This window comes from Dipteris shenzhenensis, chromosome 15 (genome assembly GCF_047967505.1).
Source record: "Dipteris shenzhenensis isolate YYH24624 ecotype China chromosome 15, Dip_SZ_1.0, whole genome shotgun sequence".
NCBI lineage: Eukaryota > Viridiplantae > Streptophyta > Polypodiopsida > Gleicheniales > Dipteridaceae > Dipteris > Dipteris shenzhenensis.
The window spans coordinates 13,331,611-13,351,735 of NC_141610.1; the positions used below are offsets into that span (position 1 = coordinate 13,331,611).

General features: G+C 41.1%; 1 protein-coding gene across 4 annotated transcripts in view; it reads left to right on the forward strand.

The window, feature by feature from the left end:
* The window catches only part of LOC147893389 (uncharacterized), a 106,395-nt gene extending 87,536 nt beyond the window's left edge, over window positions 1-18,859 (forward strand). For 2 of the 4 annotated variants that reach the window (XM_087386162.1, XM_087386165.1), the window contains 5 exons: window positions 4,694-4,782; window positions 17,637-17,802; window positions 17,932-18,138; window positions 18,215-18,382; window positions 18,519-18,859. In XM_087386162.1, coding sequence (XP_087242288.1) covers window positions 4,694-4,782; window positions 17,637-17,802; window positions 17,932-18,138; window positions 18,215-18,382; window positions 18,519-18,647 — 759 coding nt within the window. In that variant the 3' untranslated portion in view covers window positions 18,648-18,859. The remainder of the gene's footprint in view (window positions 1-4,693; window positions 4,783-17,636; window positions 17,803-17,931; window positions 18,139-18,214; window positions 18,383-18,518) is intronic. The other 2 variants (XM_087386163.1, XM_087386164.1) reach the window with 2 other exon arrangements.
* Window positions 18,860-20,125: the final 1,266 nt, after the last annotated feature.

The window sequence follows — 20,125 nt, forward strand, 5'->3', positions numbered from 1 at the left end:
GCAGGTGCTGTCGAAGCAGATTAAAAAATTCACGAGAGCACGGACAATGCCAAAACAAGTGAGGCACACACAGTCTTCGAAGAAGCAGAACATATGTGGCAAAGTGCAGGAGCAATGTATCGATGAGCTAATAGCTGTCCAGATGGAAACACTCCCAAAAGAACTCGCCAAAAGAAAACCTGTTGCCGAAGCGGTACTTTATAGGCCCAAAGTTGCTGTAATCTTTTCCTCCACCACTTGATGCATTCGCCAAACAGAATCACCTCTCTCTGAAACCCAAGGTTGAGGCAAAAGGATTTTATACAATGCAAGTACAATAATCTTAGATAGCCTCAAAGGACGAGAAGAGGACCCTGGAGAAGTCAAAGTTCAATCTTCCAGCTGGTCCTGGAGTTCCAAAGGAGGAATTGGAACAAAAGGCAAAAGCATAGAAGTAATTTGTGGCCACAAAGGACGATAATGAGAGCCCAATCCATAAAGGGGTCAAACAGTTTTTCTTTGTTCAAGACACAGGCAAAGCCCTGGCTGTCTCACATGATAATGCTTCTTTTCCTGTGCCTTTGTCCTCTCCACCTCAGGGGAAGGGGGAAATTTTTATGACTGATGGATGGCAAACTCCTCGCAAAGTGATCTCCTCCAGGCAACCTTTGCCTTCTCGGACTTGGAGTGGTGCATCCTCTCATGGGAAAACACTTGCTGAAAACTCTGGTGTTGGCTTGACCTGGGCTGCTGTGACTGCAGATCGGACCTTGTTTCCTGAAGAAGAAGTTGTTGCACTTCTGTCCTCTCCTCAGGCTGATGCTTCATCCCAGGGAGAGGCCCGGACATTGAGGTGGAAATGCAGATGTAATCACCACAAATGAAGGCATGTTGTCACCATGGATAAGTATGCATGGCAGCCCAAATCAAAGCTCTATCACGAGAAGACTGGGGGACATAAACCAATGCAAATTCAAAAATTTTCCCTTGAACAAGGCATTGAACAATAATCCATCTACCATGGCGATCATTGAGAGCCACAACAGGTTGAAGGTCGTGCTTTACCAAAAAAGCCACACCAGAAAAGGAGTGCTCTCCAGCATAGAAGATATCATAACCAGCAAAATGGCCTATTTGACCATCATACATATGCTGATTATGCTCTTACAAAGCAATTATATCAGGCTGCAATTGCCTTATATACATCCAGACCAATTTCCATTTGCGACCATCACACATTTCCTGTACAAAGCAATGTAAGAGGGTAGGGCAAGGGGTTTGTGACTACAAGATAGACCTTTGATAGCCCATCATCCATAGGATTTGAGGTTTCCATCTCATTCCAAGCCTTGCATGCCGGGAATCTCAAGGTCCTGGGAACTTCGAGATGATCTATTGTGAAACCATGGTACCAAGGTGTGAAGAAAACCAAAGGTAGTCCAAGGTGTGCAGGGAAGCTTTGGAGAATTGTTTGAGCCACCTTTTGAGTGGACATTTGTATCACAAAGGCCCCACGTCTAGATATCATCACCTTTTGGAAATGATCACCTTCCAAAGTGAGGCTTGCCTGTACCACTTTCTTGGACATGTTTTCTATTATTAATCTCATGTACTGCATTCCCAACTTGCTTCTTGTCCTTTGGTGAAAGTATGATGTGATAAGGGGTAGGAGTCAAGGATTCTACCATGAGAGCTCCTGTGGCTAGACCTAAGAGAGGTCATCTCAAGAGGACGACTCGTTGTGGATTGTTGTTTACTCAATTCCTTTAAAAATATGGTTGTGTCACAAGAGTTATGCGAGACATAGGTGGTATATCAAGTAGTCCTTGACATGCAATTTAAATAAGGTATCTTTTCCCAGCCATCCCTAAAGGCCTTGCACTACAAGTTTGGAACCAACAAATAGCTATCCCCTTTTCGGAAGTGACCAACAAGGCTTGTTTCCACCCTCAAGTCCCAAGGTGGGGGCCTCAAGTGCTTCAATTTTTCTAGCTTTTACTTTGTTATTTGCAAATAGACTATGTTTGACTAAGGATTGTACTATATGTGTCTCTCCCTCCATCACATCCCAAGTTAGGATTGATACTTCTATGGAAGAAGTTTGTTGCTATGCAATGATACTTTTACGTTGGTATCCCTATTTGTCCCTTGTTTTTGGATCCTACAGTGACCCACGGAGTATTTTGTTTATCTCACTTTGATACCTTTCACTATTGGCTTAGGAGGACTTGTAGGGGGAGGGGAAACTAGGATCCCTTTGTAAAAGTGACCCCCCACTTCAAGCTTCTTTCCCCTAGTCAAGGGCGTCCACATGTCACATAACCCTCATCTTTTGTTTCTACACTTCATCCTTCTCACTTTCTAGTGTTTTAAGCATGATTCAAGAAGCCCAACTCTTTGGATCTACCATCACTTTGAAGTGCTCTAAATTGCCTTTTCGCTTTTGCTCTTTGCTCTTGTATCATCCCCTATGGGTTCTTGTTTCTCTTGCCCAAGCCTTGCGGCCTTCACCTTCTCATGTTCACAAGCTCTGAGCATGGCTATCTCTTTAGTTGTGTCTTATGTCCCTAAGAATTAGAGGAGCAAGTGGTCTACACTATCTTATGTCCACCCTTTTTCTTTGGGACATCTACAAGACTAATAAACTAGATCCTTATGTTGTGCACATGATTTGGTATGTTCTTAGACAAGGATTTAATTGGGGCCTCGAGGCATGTCCAAAGTGATGATTTTGGGAGGTCGACCACTTCAAGAATCAATAATATATGACTCATTGCCTGTTTATCCAAGGTACATGACATTGGTAAATACAAATGAGCCACAGCGTGTATAGAACAGGGATTCTAGGAGCTAAAAAATACTTGACTCGTCTCCAAACTTGCATCTTTTGGGCACCCTGCGATGGACAAAACTACTTGTCTGGATCCCATTGCACCTCGTGCAAGGGTTTTCCCTCCCATTACCAAAGGCACCACCGAGAACGATCCTGCTATTGTGAGTTCTTAAGATTAATAATAGGGCTTATAGGTAATGATTGGGAAAGACTAGACAAGGCACAAAATTTTGAAATGGGATAGATACTCAAGCCCTTAGCTTGCCCCATTTCCCCCCCACAACCTAAGTATTTATGTGCTGGACCCTATCACTTTCTTCTTTTGTTGGGTAGCGACCTTTCTCCCACTTTTCTCACTTGCTGCACGTTGTAGGTGTCCTATCAATTTTGGTGTTTTTTAAATCTTGCTTACGAGGAACCAGGTGTTTGTCATTGCTGTACTTGAGGGCATCTCATGTTTGTGTTGCCACTTTTCATGCTATGGTAACCCCTTTGTGCAGTGGAGTAGCTACTTTTTGAGGCATCTTGTTTACTTGGTTCATGAGGCTCATCTGGGGGATGTTTCTGCAGCATTTCAGGGCTTCTTTGATGTTGTGGCTGATAGAGGCCAACCTGTGTAGATTTCGATTGAAGGTGTTTGCAGGACATGAAGCCATCATGGAAGTGCCACCAGTGTTCTTGAGCAGCTTCAACCTTGTTTTTTTGGTGGTGACACGTGAACAGGTCGCTGCTTAGCAAGCAGCTGGTCATGGAAGTGATGGCAGTCCGTTTTTGAGCACCAGTTTGTTTTCTTGAAGCTGCCTTATCCTTTGGTCGGTCCTTACTACTTGTTGCAGTGGCTTCATATGTTGTCTTAAGACTTGCCTCAGTTCGAATGCATCAGCAGGTTCATCTTCATCTAGCACTCACTCACCTGGGCAGTTTCTCACTGACATGCATTTTGTGAATGGCTGAGGGTGTTTGTCTTGCTAGAGCAGCCCTTTCTCCTTTCCTTTTTTATCATTTCATGTGGTACAACTCTGAGGCTATGGGCTTGGGTTTGGTTCTAGGTGGTATTTACTTCAGCTGCCTTTCATCTATTGAATCACCTTTAGTGATTGGTAATGGAAGGGATCTTTCCTGCCTGCTACGTGGACTGGAGCTTGAGGTGTGGCCTTGTGTGGATATGTCCCCTATCTTTGAAGCCAATGGAGGCATTCTACCACCTTTTTCTTGTAGGTGACCCTTTTCTCCTTTTTTGCTGGATCTGTTGTGGAGCACTTCTCCTTGTTCTATCTAATCTGGGCAGGTTCCATTCGATGCCAGCTTTCTCAATGGTTACATCAGGGAAAGGGAAGAAGCAAGGGATTCAAAGAGATTGCATCTAGGGGAATGAAGTGAGTTTGAGGGTGTAATGTAGTGTAAAGAGTACACAACTTGAGGAGGGATGAGGCTAGAGGACTTCCTATTCCTCCCTTATGCCTTGACCCTAGTGCTTGATTGATGATGCAAGACGTAGCTGATTGACATTGTAAGACGTTATGATTAGTATGTGGCTGAATGGGTAGGATCTGCTAATTTTGATGTTGCCCTGCCTGTGGCTTTGGTGGCGGGGTTGTGTGTTGTTGGTTTTGGCCACCTCCTTTCGTGCAATATTCAAGCCACATGGGGTTCACTGTCGAAATCACAGGGTTTTTTCATAATGAAACATACTCCTTATGTCCAAAGCATATTACACCATGTAGGCCGGCCAAAACATGTCTTATACATTGTGTGGATGGATAAGGGCTATCTATATTATTTTAGAGCATTAACTATTTGGACTCATTGTACACATACATAAAGGACCTTATTTGATGGGATTTGTCACATGATGGAATTGGCTTGGAATTATTTGGGCAGCTTCAACGATCTACAGAGTACCTTTCGAATCATGTTCAAGCAGAGGTGGTGGTGGTTGCTTTTGGAAGTGCTCCTGGGGTTCCTAACTGGTACATTCATGCACTTTCTTTTGCGATTTTCAAAGAAAAACTGCTTCACCAAATCCAGTCTCAGTTTCGAACGAAAAGAATCTAAAGCTTCTTACTGGGCTGTACATTGCATTAGCTTTCAAAATAACAAAAGAGTGCTGTTTTTTAAAGTGCCAACCACAGAACCATATTAGAGATAAGTGTAATGGAAAATGGAGCCTGAATTTGTACATCCTTTTATAGTGCTTTGCTCTTAACTTCGACATACCCTCTTAAGTTATTTGGGTGAAAATAGTCTATGAACACCAGTACAATTTCCAGTTATTTGTAAGAAGAGAGCATGAAAACAATCAATATTGGTTGCAAAGTGGATATGTATCTTTGTTGGGCTTAGGCTTGCCTACTCAGTGACAGCCTCTAGCTGTGGCGTCCTCTCATGTGAAGAAGTTTGTGATCCACTCTCCTCCATGCTCTTGACCAGGTGTCGGTTGCATGAGTGTGCATCGGAATTGCCTGACCTCTGATACACCTCCATGGTAGTCTCTATCCACCCACACGTATCCACCCACACGGTAGTGCCATACTCTCAAATCTTGTCCAGATATGTGATCTGGAATGAGATACATGTTTCGAGGTCACATAGCAAACTCTGCAAGTATTATATCATGTGAACTGCATCTCTTCCCACGGATCATGGGGGAGAGCATAGTCCGTCAAACCTGGCCCACTCAGTTTTGTGAGGTCCATCTCCTAAAGGGCTCTTGAATATAATGCTGCTGGTTTGACAAAGGAGGAGATATGCTGAAAATGGGCTTCGAAACACTGCCTCTCCAATCTTGCTAATGAGGCATGTCCTCTTTTGAGTCTAGCTCGTGTGCTGATCATTTTTGGGAGTCCGGAGTCCTCTTGGCAAGAGGTTTTCTTGGCACGGAGGCAGTTACTACCAGCATGTTCCTCCCATTATTGCTCCTGGTCAGGCTCTTGAACTTGAGATACCTTTTGCAGAAAGGGAGATTCTTGATGCTTTGAAGTCATGTGGTAAATGGAAGTCTCCTGGCTGGGATGGTCTTACGGTAGAGTTCTTTTTGGCCTACTGGGATGCCCTTAAGCATGTTTTGTTGCAAATGATTAAAAATGCCTGGCAAAATCAGCAAATGCCACATGCTTGGAAGAAAGGGCTAGTTAAACTGATTCCCAAGAAGCATCTTTGTGAATCATTTGCTGATTGGAGGCCTATTACACTCATGCTAGTAATCTATAAAGTGATTGCCAAAATGGTGGTTGATAGATTAAAAGGTTTCCTGCATGATAGTCTACATCCTACCCAATATGGCTTTGTTACTGTAGACAAGTCACTGATAATATTGCAAATGCTTATATTGGGATAGAATATGCAAAATACACCTAGCAGGATGTACTCTTGCTGCAAGTGGACATTGCTAAAGCATTTGATATTGTGCTGTGGGATTTCATCTCGTAGACTATGCAGTCATTGGGCTTTGGACATTGAATGTAGCATGTTATCTACTAGTTATACAGTGATAGTAAAGCCACGTGCATCTTATCGGGAGATGTTTATGATGAATGGACTTTATATAAATCAGTGAGAGAGGGATGCCCTCGTAGTGCATTGCTTTATGCCATTGCTACTCACGCGATGCTCTGTTATATTGATCATCTTGTGGCTACAGATGTCTTGCATGGTCTAAAGATACATGGAATAAAGCCCATGATTGCACAAGCTTATGCTGATGATTTGTTCTTCACTCCCATGAACATGCATGGAAAGCTTGCTGCCTATCAACATATGCGGGTGGATTCACATCCTAGAAAGTGACTCTCCTCATTTCCACATCCCTCATGGATATCTTATGCATCTTCTTTTCATTGAAGACCACATCATGGCTTTGTATGATCTTCTTTGCTTATAGATCCCAGAGATGATAGCCCATCTCTCCACTTTCACCATAACCCAGAAAGATGTATTTCCTAGACTTAGGATCTAGCTTCTTCCGAAGCTCTTTTGGCACATGTGCATATGCCTCACACCCAAATATACGCAAATGAGAGTAAGAGGGCTCCTTGTCACTCCATGCCTCTTCAAGAATACCACCATCCAAACTCTTACTAGGTGATCTATTGATCACATGCATTGTAGTCTTCATTGCCTCATCCCCAAAACCACTAGAAAGACGACTTGCATTGGAAAGCATATATTGCAATCTTTCCTGAATGGTGCAGTTCATCTGTTCTCTCTGCAACTGGATTCTGCTCTGGAGTATGAGGAGATGTGAGCTCCCTCTTGATCCCATGTGTATCACAGAAATGCTAAAAGTCATGAGAGATATACTCTCCACTATTGTTGATCCGTAGGCATTTAAGCGTTCTACATGACTGATTTTCAGCCAAAGCCAACCATTCTTAATTACTTGAAACACGTCGCTCTTCCAAGCTATAGCATAACCTCACACTTTTCTAGTTGTATCGTCAATGAATGTCACATAGTATTCAGCCTAATGACCGTGTAGGCATGGGACCACATAGTATTCAGCTCCACCTAATGACCGTATAGGCATGGGACCACATACATCTTAATGCACTAGATCAAGCTTTTCAAGCTTTTTCTTTCCCCTTCTTTTATGGGCTGATTTTGTATGCTTCCCATAGAGACAATGCTCACAAAAGTCAAAGTCAGAAAAACTCAAATGCGGTACATAACCCAAATGGCATAAGAGTTTCATCCCATTCTAGCTCATGTGCCCCAACCTGCAACGCCACAAAGGAGTACTTGGCTGCTCAGTTATTGCAACAACATGATCAGACACCCCTGACACATGTAAGGGATACAAAGTCCCACATCTGGCACCCCTGGCCAAAACCATAGAGCCCTTTTGAATTTTTCAATTCTGAAAGCTAAAAGTGGTTTGAAAACCAGCATCATCTAGCTGACCCGCTGAAATGAGACTCTTGGTCAGCTTAGGACATGTCTCACATTTTTCAAAACAAATGCAGATCCATTTGCAAAAAAAAACTTTATGTCACCTGCTCCCACACTGTCACATGCATAGTTATTTCCAAGATGCACACAACCTATCTTTCCACTGTCATAAGTGGAGAACCATTCCCTATGGGGTATCCACCGGAGCAACTATTGGTTTAACTCTACCAAGTTAATTTTGAGCTTCACCTCATCTTGTTTGTATGGTCACTATAAGTTTAGAGGTTGATAGCTCATTGGCCTAATTCTTCAAACACTCTTAACCAACAAGGTCTATTGAATCTAGACTTAAACTATCTTGCCATTGACAAAGTACTGGATCATATATATCGTCCAACGAGCATCAAGAAAACAACCAACACACTAGATGACAACATCGGGAAATTGTGAGGCTACCTCAACATATGGTTTGAGAAGTTAGCTAGCAAGTGTTTGCCTAGAGGTCTAGTGATGATGGGATGGGGGTTTTGTTGATTACCGATCACTCTTTCTTTAATCTAGTAGATGTATTTTTGGATCTAGATTCAAGACTCTACAAAGAAGTGAGCACTATAATCTAAAAGAGGTGGAGAAGTAGATAAGGGATAGAGGTGTGTACTAGCAGGAATTTTGGACTCACTCTTATTGCTATGATATTCCATTTTAAGCATGTTTGTGTGTGTGTGTGTGTGTGTGTTGTCTTCCAGGCCGACTGTCTATTAGGCCGACTGCCTATTACAGGGCCGACCGTCAACCACTTACACTATATAAGTGGCCACCCCCTATCATCAGATCACCAGTTCTTCACGCTCATAGTCCTCCGTCCAGCATCTGTCTAGATCACCATCGAAGCTTTGTCTGTAGAGCGCACGGGTGGACAGCCAACCATCAGTTGTATCAGCAGTTTGGTATATCAGAATTTTTGTATTCTCTCCAGCTTTCCATCGTGTACTTGCGTTTTGTTGTTATCTTCCGCTGCATACTATTTTCTTACAATAAAGGCTATTCTAGTTCAAGTCTTACATGCACCATTCATGAGCTGGTCTCAGAAAGTAGTTTCTTTGTTCTTTCCCCTATGCTAGCTATAGGTGCCCACGATGTTGAAAAATGGATATTTGTATTAGTCGAAGGGAGCAGGATGCCGAAGTTGTCTAATCAACCTAAGCAAAGGAGGCTTATCGATTGATATTACCACCTCCTTGGATTGCTCATCATGCTAATTCTCTATGGCATTTGAATAAGTCATTAGCCTAGTGGAAAGGAAAATTGCAATTGATATGGAAGTTGAAAATGCCATTGAAGCAGAGACTCTTTCTATGGAGATGCATTGTTGGTATTCTTCCAGTGGGAGTGAAATTGGCTCAAAGAAGGTTTGCTTCACCTCTTTGTCCAAGATGTCATCATACTCCTGAGAGTATTCCGCATCTATTGTGGTTTTGTTCATATTCCAGAGACCTTCTACACAAGATCTCCTATTTCTTATCTCTCAGATTTCCTGCACACAGGCTACAGGTTTTCCTGGATGTATGGCAAACTATCAGCTCCTTTGTCACAATATTCTCTTTTCTTCCAATGGATCAGATATTGGGCCTTATGGACCCTCTGGCTGCAGCAAAATCAAACATATCTGAATTCTCCCCTTCAGCATCCTTATGAGTTCTTCCGAGCCTCATTGCGGCAGTCTTTATATGATGCCTTACATGAGGAAGATTTGGATGTTTCTTGTATTCAGCTTTTCTTTTACTGCTTCTGATGGATAGGGCTTTGGCTCTTTTCTTGAGCACTGCCCTGATGTAAATGAATGTTTCATAATATAACTTTATTGGTTTCACCAAAAAAAAAAAAAGTGTGTGTGAGTGAGAGCTCCAGTCATGGTGACGATTCCAGCCCTCAGTCGGCTCTGTTGGTGATCTCGACCTGCCCCTACTGCTGCCTATGGTCTGTTCATCCTCCTGAGCTTGCTCGCTGCTACCAGCCACCTCTCTAGAGCGCTATCTGGCATCTTTTCCACTTCGTTTGAGCCTCCTGCAGCTCCCCGTTTTGTGTGTGTGTTGTGGTGCGACCTCTGCCTTTCAGCCTCGTCAAGGTTTCCGTACACCTGTACGGTCCCCGTACAACTTCCGTACGCTGTTCGTACAGTCCCATCTGCATCTCTGTACAGATCTGCACGCAGTTCCGTACAGTCCCGTCTGCACCTCCGTACAGTCTCGTGTCTGCATCTCTGTACAGTCCCGTCTCCAGCTCCGTACACGCCTGCTGTTTTCTATACTTCTTCGTACAGTTCCTTGTCTGTACGCTCCTTTTTTGTGTGTATTTTTCCGTACAGTCCTGTGTCTTGCTTGTTGCTTCTGTACTTCTCCGTACAGTCCTTCTTGTCTTGTCGTATTGGATATGAGGTTCATGAAGTTACAACATTCGTCTGGATTCTTGGAGATGCTATAAGGAATGACACTACGAGTAGGAGTAGCTCAACAAGCTTTACCACATCTGAACACAAGAGAAGACCACATGCATTGATGTGAGGCCACGGTGTTCCAATATTGGCAATTGCAAGAGGAGGATGCTGATCTCGAGGAGTATGCCTGATGACAGCTCAAGCAAGCTCATCGACCATTCCAAAAATACTCCAACCTTGCATTGGTTCCATGACACATCTTTCTCCTCCAACTAATTCTAGTGAAGAAGCAGAGCAAGGTTGTAATGTATATCTTCAAGAAAATTGACCTATGGTATTATCTTTCAGGCCAAATCCAAATACTTTTGGATAAATATTTGAAGTAGTGTCATTTGGCTCAGTCCAAACTTTAACTGCTTCAGGTGATTTATACTCCAAGTTTTCGTTGCATGTACAATATTGTGTTTGTTCCAACTCCTACTCATGTCACACCATTTGCTCATACTACAGTACCCATAGTTGCTCGATCATTTTAATCATTGCAGGTTGCCTTTGCTCAAAGTATGGCCTATTCACTATCCTATCATTAGGCTCATAGAACCTGTGTCTGGAATGCATTATGCTTCTACTATGCTACAAGAAGTGGGAAACTAGGGGATGGTTGAAGAAGATGAAAAGAAAAGGTCACAAGTCGATTTTCATACCACAAAGCCAATGTCAAACTTGGCAAGTCTAAGCACTTCGAGCTTGATTCATGCTAAGAACGTCCCAAGCCAATGACAAATCTAGCAGGTCTAAGCGCGTGATGGAGTTTATGGTTTTCAATCTAATGAGTGACTATCGTGAGATTGAAACTGCACTATGTTGTGTTTTTAGAGGATGAGTTTGGGAATGTTCCTAGATTCATCTAGGTATATGCTTCTGCCGTGTTAGCGGACATGCAAATTTCACCTTTTGTGAGTTTTCGTCCAAGTTGTATGAAATCATTTAGACTTCACATGCAGTTGTAGCTTGAATGAAGAGATTTTGGACTACTTTTTTATTAGCCTCCTCCTTTAGTGCTAGCCTTCATCATGGTTGAGTCTGCCCTTCACCTCCGGAGTACTGACAGAAACTCAGTACTAAGACTTTGTATAAATGGATGCTCAAGTATGTGTGGGTGTGTGGATTTGTATGTGTGAGAGCATATTTTTATACTATGGTCTACACCCACTGTTGGGCGCTGATGACGTCAGTTTGGATGTCATAGTAGCTAGTCCCTGCTATGCGTGATGGAGTTTATGGTTTTCAATCTTACGAGTGACTATCGTGAGATTGAAATTGCACTATGTTGTGTTTTTAGAGGATGAGTTTGGGAATGTTTCTGGATTCATCTAGGTATATGGTTCAGGGAGATGCTAAAAAAAGGGAAACACATGGAAGAAGTAGAGAAGAAATAGGGACCATCCGCCATGGGAGGAGCACCTGGAGGAAGGCCAATTTCTGAGAGAGGACATGACGAAAGAAGAGGACATGTCTGAAGATTTTGTTACAAACTCTTCGGTATGTCCTAGGCTTAGGTTTCAAATGGAATCTCAAAGTTCAAAAGGTGTGGTACTTAAGATGTTAGGTGGAATTTGATAGTTGAGCTAAATTAGCAGGTGGCCCGAGCCTTGTAGAGTATTCAGCGTAAGCTTCTGTACTAATGCTCCGCCAAGCTCTCACTTACAAGGAGAGTTCCGGTGGTGAACTTGGTTTTGCTAGTCATACCTGGTCATTGCCTCTTGTTTGTGCTTTCATGCATGGGACAGATGTGGCAATGTGTTTCTTGTGGGTTGGTTTGGTTGGGTACCATGACAATAAGAGTAGCATTTTCCTGGCCAAAAAGGGATTTGGGCATTATCGATCTAGAGATGTACAGTCTCCTATTCTTTTGAATGGTGGGTGGGGGAGCACATCAGCCAAAGCCTCTCCTTTAGCAGCAGCTCTTTGCAGTCCCTTTTTAGTTGAAGGGGAGATGTTGGCAATGGGTCAAAGTTGTCGATCGACAAGAGAGCATTGGGTGTATTTGTCCTGAACTCACATAGTCTTATGTGCCAATTGGAGACTCCTCTTGTTGTGGAGTTCTCATATGGATCTCTTGCTTTTTTTCTGGTTCTAGAGGAAGTTGAGAGAGCTAGTACTCTTACCAAATCAAGGGTCATGGTGCAGTAAAACCATTGAAAAAGTTCAAGCCTTCATTGAAGCTTTTGCAAGAAAGAACAAAGAGGAATGGTTTGAAAGGGAGGGGGAAGCAACAATGATGACAAGGGAAGGGAAAGCTAGGAGAGGAAGGAAAGGGGAAGAGAAGTAGAAGAAGTAGAAGTAGAGTCTATTAACATCCTCGGGGGGCCAAAAATGACCCATGGGACCCGTCTCAATACAATGTAAAATAGAGTCTCCTCAACGAAAGGGGTCAGGAGTCTATGAGTTCGTGATGCCAGGTAAAAAGATGAGTGATAAAAGATCCCAATGCTACCGGAGTGGCAGTAGAGAGAACCGATGTCAGCTGAGTGGAGTCCTCCAGTATCTGTTGGTAGTCCTCCCTGATACGTGCATATCGGGGGCACTGTAGAGCCACATGTGGCTCCGTCTCAACTGTCTGCATGTCACAAAGGGTACAGACTCTAGCATGTCTGGGCTGATGCATCCAAGCTCCCTTCTCAATTGCAAATGTATGAAATTTGGTATGAAACCTGGCTATATTTTTGCGATATAGAAGGGGGATAGGTGTGCTAATATAAGGCTGAGCATGAGTCTCTATGGACATGTATGTAGACCAACATGTGGGATTTATGTTGTCTTGGTAATATTCCAGCTTTACCCTCTTTTCACTTGTCAGCCAATGGGAGGAGGGGAAAAAAGATAGAGGAGGAAGGAGGGCAACAGGGTTAATGATGGAGGAGAGGCACGCCTTGTAGCCTCACTATGATTGGTCAAGGGCCAGTGGGAGGAGGGGAAAAAAGATAGAGAGGGAGCACAACATACTAATCTAGAGGCCAAGGTGGGATAGTTGCAAGTACGAATCTGCAATTGTCTGTGAAAAAATATGGATTTAGGCATCCATATTTTCTTTTTTATAGGAAAGCTGGAAATTTGAATCCAAAGCAGTAATTTACTAAGATAAGCTTAGTGAAGTCACCCAAGATCAAGCTAAGGTTCTAGTGTTGGGATACGGATGCGTCAATTTTACGAGCAAAAACCTATGAGCAGGTTTATCCGAGCGTGTTTTTCAAGAGATTTTTTAAAATTTTTTTCTTTAGGAAACATGGTTTTTACACTTTTATTTTCACTAGAACTAGATCTCTTTATCATAAAAATATACAGACTAGTCACTCATTCATTTTTACACAACATATTTTCTTATTTAGAGACATCCCTTTGTACCCCTGTTATTACCTTAAAAAAGTGTTGATTCCTTTAAGAAACATTCCTCATAATCACTCTCAATGTAATAATACTATGCATATATAATTACTTATTAACACATTTATATCATATGGCAATATCTTTTTAGAGTTTTTATAGCATATTTATGGACATGTTTCTAAAGAAGTTTAAATTACTATAAATAAGTATTAACTTGGGCTTATATATCACTCTCATAAAATACATGTAATATTTAATACTATATATGAAAGATTTTCCAAAATATAACTCCATAGATGTGCTCAAATGGGGTGTTCCGATCAATTTGAGTGGTTGAATGACTATATTTGGACATTGGATATGAAAGTTATGTCACTTTTAAAAGTGCTGTCCAAGGTAGTTTCGCCAGCGAAACTACCTTGGGAGACTTGCTTCAAAGGGGTTTCGCTGGCGAAACTACCTGGATGGCTTGCTTCAATGAGTTTTCTTTGAAGAAACTCTTTCATGAAGATAGATTGAGAGAGGGTTTTCAATGTCACCCCCTATTAAGTAAAAGTTGTAAGAAGGATCATAAGGGAATTTTCATAGAGAAGTCTACTCTACATGTGGGTTTCTTCAAAAGCCATCCCATTATGCTCTCACCATTCCTACAGATTCACCTAAAGATTTTTGTATAAAATAGGCATTGCTATAATACTTTGCATATTTCTAAGTGAAACTATGTTTTCTTCTGATCAATTTTTGCCATATTTATGCATAGTTGGAAGCTTTTTTTTTCCTTCGCTCGGACGCTCGAAAGATTTCGCTCAGAAAATGCTCGTCCCCTTGGGATACCTTGCAGAATGAAGTAGAGAGCAATATGACAGTTTGATAAAATAGGGGCCGAGACGATTCTCAAAAGGCCGTACTCTGCAAAAGAGTTCATAAATCATGAGTCAGCTACATGCGTCCAAATCAAATTCTCTTATAGCTTGAAAGATACCTATGTATGTAAGAATTCAACAATTATTAAATAGTGTGTTCATGCACGATGTGCACGCATGTGTATGTATGCAATGGAAGCTAAGTGCCATGAGTTGTGGGGAAGTACTTCTACATGTCAATAAGGGCACCATATGTTCTATCTGGGGATAGTCCTCATGAAATGTCTTGATATAATATCAGCTAGAATGAACGTAACTAGGAGGGACTTGGATCAATAAATTGGCATAGGAGTGGTTAAGGTTTCCATGTGGGAAATTGTTTGCCTTAAGATATTCTATAGAGCTTTTTAGAATGAATTTTTGCTACACTGAATTTTGTTGATCTCAAGGAGTAGCACATCAATCAGGTAACCTACGTTTAGTTAGCGTAATAGAAATATGCTCTATGCCTTATTTCAAAGGATTAAGGTGATTCAAAGGCATGTCTTTGAAAGGTGGTATTTCTCGATTATTTGTAGACTGTTGTCTCCCAAAAGTTGTATTTTGTTTAATGGAAAAAAAAGTTGTATTTCTTCATGCGGACAGGGACTCCAATGAGAGTGAAGGGTCAATTGGGGATAGATTGGTGTAGTGTAAACATGATAGGTTGTAGTGTACATTTACAGAGTCTGATATCGATAGAGCGGAATGGATTTTTCAGCAAAGTAAACCAAGATTGGTGCATTCGTAATATAGCTAAAAATAAAGCTTTGATTCTCGGCAGGATCAGCTACTGCAAGGAGAGTTATTACGAATGCTTTGGATGGAACATAGGGCCATTGGAAGGCTTTATCCAGGATATTAGGGAGATATACCTTAAGAATATTTGATATTAAAATTGAAAACTCCCAATTGATGCTGGAAAACCGTGATTAACAGAATCTAACAGTGATGCCTAAGAGTTGATATTGAACAAAACTGAAGAGAAATCTGACCAATTTGTTAATCGCTTGAAGAATTTAGGACCGATCTTCCATGTTAAGCCCATACACTCGTTCTAGGTGAGCATTGATGAGCTTGGATCGCTAGTGTAGCTTGTGGTGATCTACACAAAAACGACCCCTTTGAGGTGTCCTGCAATGTTAGAGATGCCACAGCAAACCAGTGTGTGTTTAGGTTGACATGGGGTTTATGGCGGGGATAAAGTGCTTTCCAAAGGTTTTTGGAGCAGCTGGTCCATATATTATTTCATAATAAAAGTAAAAAGGAATTTTCTACCTTGACATTATGACAATATAACCTTCTTGTAATGGGGTTAATGTGGCGCATCTTCATATTGATGTAGTCGTGGTCTAATCTACATTAGGGTAAAGTGGAAGTGCTTCCAAAAGTCAAATCAATCCAAAGATGCAAGTTTAGTCCAATGAAGGGCTGGCAACAATCAATGTTAAGACTGGAGCTAGCGTTGAATGAGGTCTACATTCCCTTGGGAAGGCTCTTGTGGATTAAACATGCTATTTAGGACATAAGACTCTTTATTAGGATTTGCATGCCATGTATAGTAGAGATGGGCTTGTAAATATAAACGAAGGCTCATTGGATGTGGAGTTCTGGTATCGTAGCTACCAAGCATATACATCTCAGAGCCTGAAGGTAGTTGGGTCATGACAAGGTCATTTTGATGGCATGTGGTATGAGCAGAGTTACGGGAAACGGGGAAACGGAAACGGGAAACGGAAACGTTTCGGGATTTTTGAGAGGGGGTGAAACGGGGAAACACCACGTCATCAAGGGGGTTTACAAAAGGGGGTTTAGAGTAATGCATCCACACATTTAGAGTGCTCTACCTTCAAAAAAAGTGCACAATAAGCTATAGCTCTACCTACCGTTAATATTGATTGTAACTTTGAACTTTGAAGATTCAAGTTTCATTGTTCAACCAATCACACAATGCAAATTTCAATTACGCAAGGTGGGGTAATTTATAAATCCTATAACAAGTTACAAAATGGAAAAATGATTCATGATTCATGATATTTAAGAAACCAATCATGATTCATAAATGGTAATTCAGCTTTCAAAGCCCAAATGTCATAGTAACAAAAAGAAAGCTGAAACCCAAAAAAGGCTACATCGAGGATGATATGATCAAATAATAAGCTCATCCTCATCCTGAGACTCAACCTCTATCTCCTTCTCCTCCTCATCATCATTCTCCTCTACTAACGGCACGTTTCGGGTCTGAAACGGCGCGTTTTAGGACTGAAATGGCGTTTCAGATGCTGTTTCGGCGTTTCGGGCCGCGTTTCGCGTTTTTGGGGGTCTGGCACGGGGGAAACGCCGTTTCAGGCCTAAGTTGTGCCGTTTCGGCGTTTCAGCATAACTATGGGTATGAGACAGGTGCTCCTATTGTTAGGCCAACTAGTTCTCTTGCGGTTTCATCCCTCGTGCTTCGGTGGACGATATATGAGGCTATGGCTAGGTGGTGGTAGTCTTCCTTTATGCTGAAATGATTTCTTTATTTCCCCAGCTCCTCTAACCCTATGATCTAAATCTCATTTTCAGTTGTGGCTAATAGCTATTTAATAATTCAAGTAATTACTTAGTGTCTTTAGCAGGGAAGGAAAGCACAGAGTGGAGAGGAAATTCCGAGCTTTTCAGTCAAAAAACTCTACTTTAGACAAGCAGGATGGGCACTCACTGGCTCAGAGAATGAGGTCCAAATTTCCAATTTCAAGCCACTCTTAAATCTCTTGCATTGACAACCGATAGAAGGGCCACACAAAGACCATCTCGAACAAGGATGGGTGAGGGTGTTATCAGGGCCACTCTCCCAGCAATGGAAAGCTTGTGAAGCCTTGCTGCTTGGCATATTCTTTGTGTTTGGGACTACCAAGTGCTCCTTGGATCTCACAAGGGATGTAGAAACTCTAAACATAAAGGGATTGAGACCTGAGGTGAGCTTTGGGAACCTCATTCACACAGTGAGAGAATATAAGAACAAAAACACTGCCTCCCCCGTTTTCTTTTCAAATAGGGGTTGTTTTGAGAGTTCGTCATGTAGTAGGTTCCTCGTAAAGTCAGGGCTTTGTAACCATTCTTAGTACTAGCCTACTAGGCAAGAGGGAGCTGTCTTCAGCAGTTTTCGTTTAAAATAGACAAATTTGGCTTTGTATCTCCCCCTCCCCCAAATAATGACAACTTGTTTCGCCAGGGGAGGATTACTGCGACGAACGAGAACGGCTATGGTGGCAGGGAACATAAAGCCTGTTTTTGATATTCTGTATGTGGTTGACAGCAGACGCTCCTGGTTTACAGAGAATAAAATGGACAAACAATGGCATGTTTCAGGGAACTCATGCGACCAGAATGGACAGTTGGTATTTCCCATTTCAAACTGTGACAATTTTTATGCATCTTCCTCGAGTTAAATATGTTGCACCTTGTCCATATTTGCATCTTTTAGCACTGCTTATGACAATTTCAAAATACTTTGTCCAATTACTCAGGATGATTCATCAATTGATGGCCCTACCTACCTACGTAATACTACCAAGCAAAAAACAGAAATGAGACTGAGTTCATACTATCAGGAGGAGCTGAAGGAAGCATTGAGAAATTACAAACGGGTGGTTATGCTCGGTGACTCAATGGGTGCATCTGCTGCACTAATGTTCTCACCTTTGGCCACTTCAGTCATTGCCTTTTGTCCTCAAGTAAGTTCAGTCCTGTTTTATAAAATCGATGGTTTACAAATTTGCTGCTTGGTAAGGCAACTCAGAAATGTTTCAGGTTGATCTAGCAACCTCTTCTATTCGACCAGGAAGAGAAAGCACCTGGCTCAGCTTTTTCAAAGAGGAGCTGTTGGATGCTGTCATGGCCTCTTCTGCCCATATCGTGGTTCACTGTGGGAGCTGGGTGCATGATCTATATCAAGCAAAATTGTTGCCTGATAACAAGGTGATTACAAAATTTTTTACAGTAGAGGTGGTCTAATATGCAGATACCTTTTTGGTTCACCTCCTTAAAGGTTATTTGATTGTTCCCATGTTCATTATTCTTACGAATAACAAATTTAATCTCTCTTGAAATTCAGGTTGAATTGGTGGTACACACTTTTGATGACCATCGCCTTGCAAAAGAGCTTGATAGGGATGGGTCTCTTCTTACCCTTGTAAGGTCGAAGCTAGAAGAAGAAATAGGCCTTGCATATAGTTTGCTATGACCGGGGACGAGCATTTTCCAAGCTAAATCTTCCGAGCGTCCGAGCAAAGGAAAAAAAAGCCTTCCAACTATGTAAAAATATGGAAAAAATGGATTGAAAGAAAACATAGTTTCACTTCGAAATATGCAAAGTATTATAGCAATGCCTAATTTATATAAAAATCTTTATGTGAATCTTTGGGAATGGTGAGAACATAATGGGATGGCTTTTGAAGAAACTTACATGTAGAGTAGACTTCTCTATGAAAATTCCCTTATGATCATTCTTACAACTTCTACTTAATAGGGGGTGACATTGAAAAACTCTCAACCTATCTTCATGAAAAGGTTTCTCTAAAGAAAACTCATTGAAGCAAGCCATCAAGCTAGTTTCGCCAACGAAACTCCTTTGAAGTAGGTCTTTCAAGGTAGTTTCGTTAGCGAAACCCAACGAAACTACCTTAGACATCATTTTTAAAAGTGACATAACTTTCACATCCAATGTCCAAATATAGTCATTCAACCACTCAAATTAATTGAAAAACCCCATTTGAGCACATCTATGGGGTTCAGCAAAACTCCTTTGAAGTAGGTCTTCCCTTAGAAAGCACTTTTAAATGTGACATAACTTTCACATCCAATGTCCAAATATAGTCATTTAACCACTCAAATTAATCGAAAAATCCCATTTAAGTGGGTTATATTTAAAAAAAATTTGCATATATAGTATTAAATATTACGTGTATTTTATGAGAATGATATATAAGCTCAAGTTAATACTTATTTTGAGTAACTTAAACTTCTTTATAAACATGTCCATAAACATCTGGTTATTTAAGCTATAAAAACACTAGAAAGATGTCATATGATATAAATGTGTTTAATATGTAATTATGTATGCATAATATTATTATATTGAGAGATTATAAGGGATGTTTCTTAAAAGAATTATTTTTCAATACTTTTTAAAGGTAATAACAAGGGTACATAGGGATGTATAAGAAAATTTATTTTATTTAAAAATGAATGAGTGACTAGTCTGTATATTGTTATGATAAAGGGATCTAGTGTTAGTGAAAATAATCGTGTAAAAACCATGTTTCCTAAAGAAATATAATTTTTTAAATCTCTTGAAAAACACATTCGAATAAATCTACTCAGGTTTTTGCTTGTAAAATTGATGCATCTGTTGTGACTTGACATCTATCTTGACTTCACATTGATATAAACTTGTCTAAACATAGGTGATTTTTATTTTTTTAGAATTGAATTTTTAACCTTGTTTTTTGATACTACTTTGAATTCCCCTAAGACTGGATGGTAGTGATTACTAGCATTATTTTTTAGAGTAGTGTTCTATCCGAAAATTTTCTTTCATACAGATGGACGTATCAAAGACATCCAACTTGGCTAAAAAAGGCATCTGTCTTTCTTGTAACCTAGATTCTGTGTACCAGTGGCAACTGTTATACAAGGCAATTGCTTGCCCTTTGTAAGTAT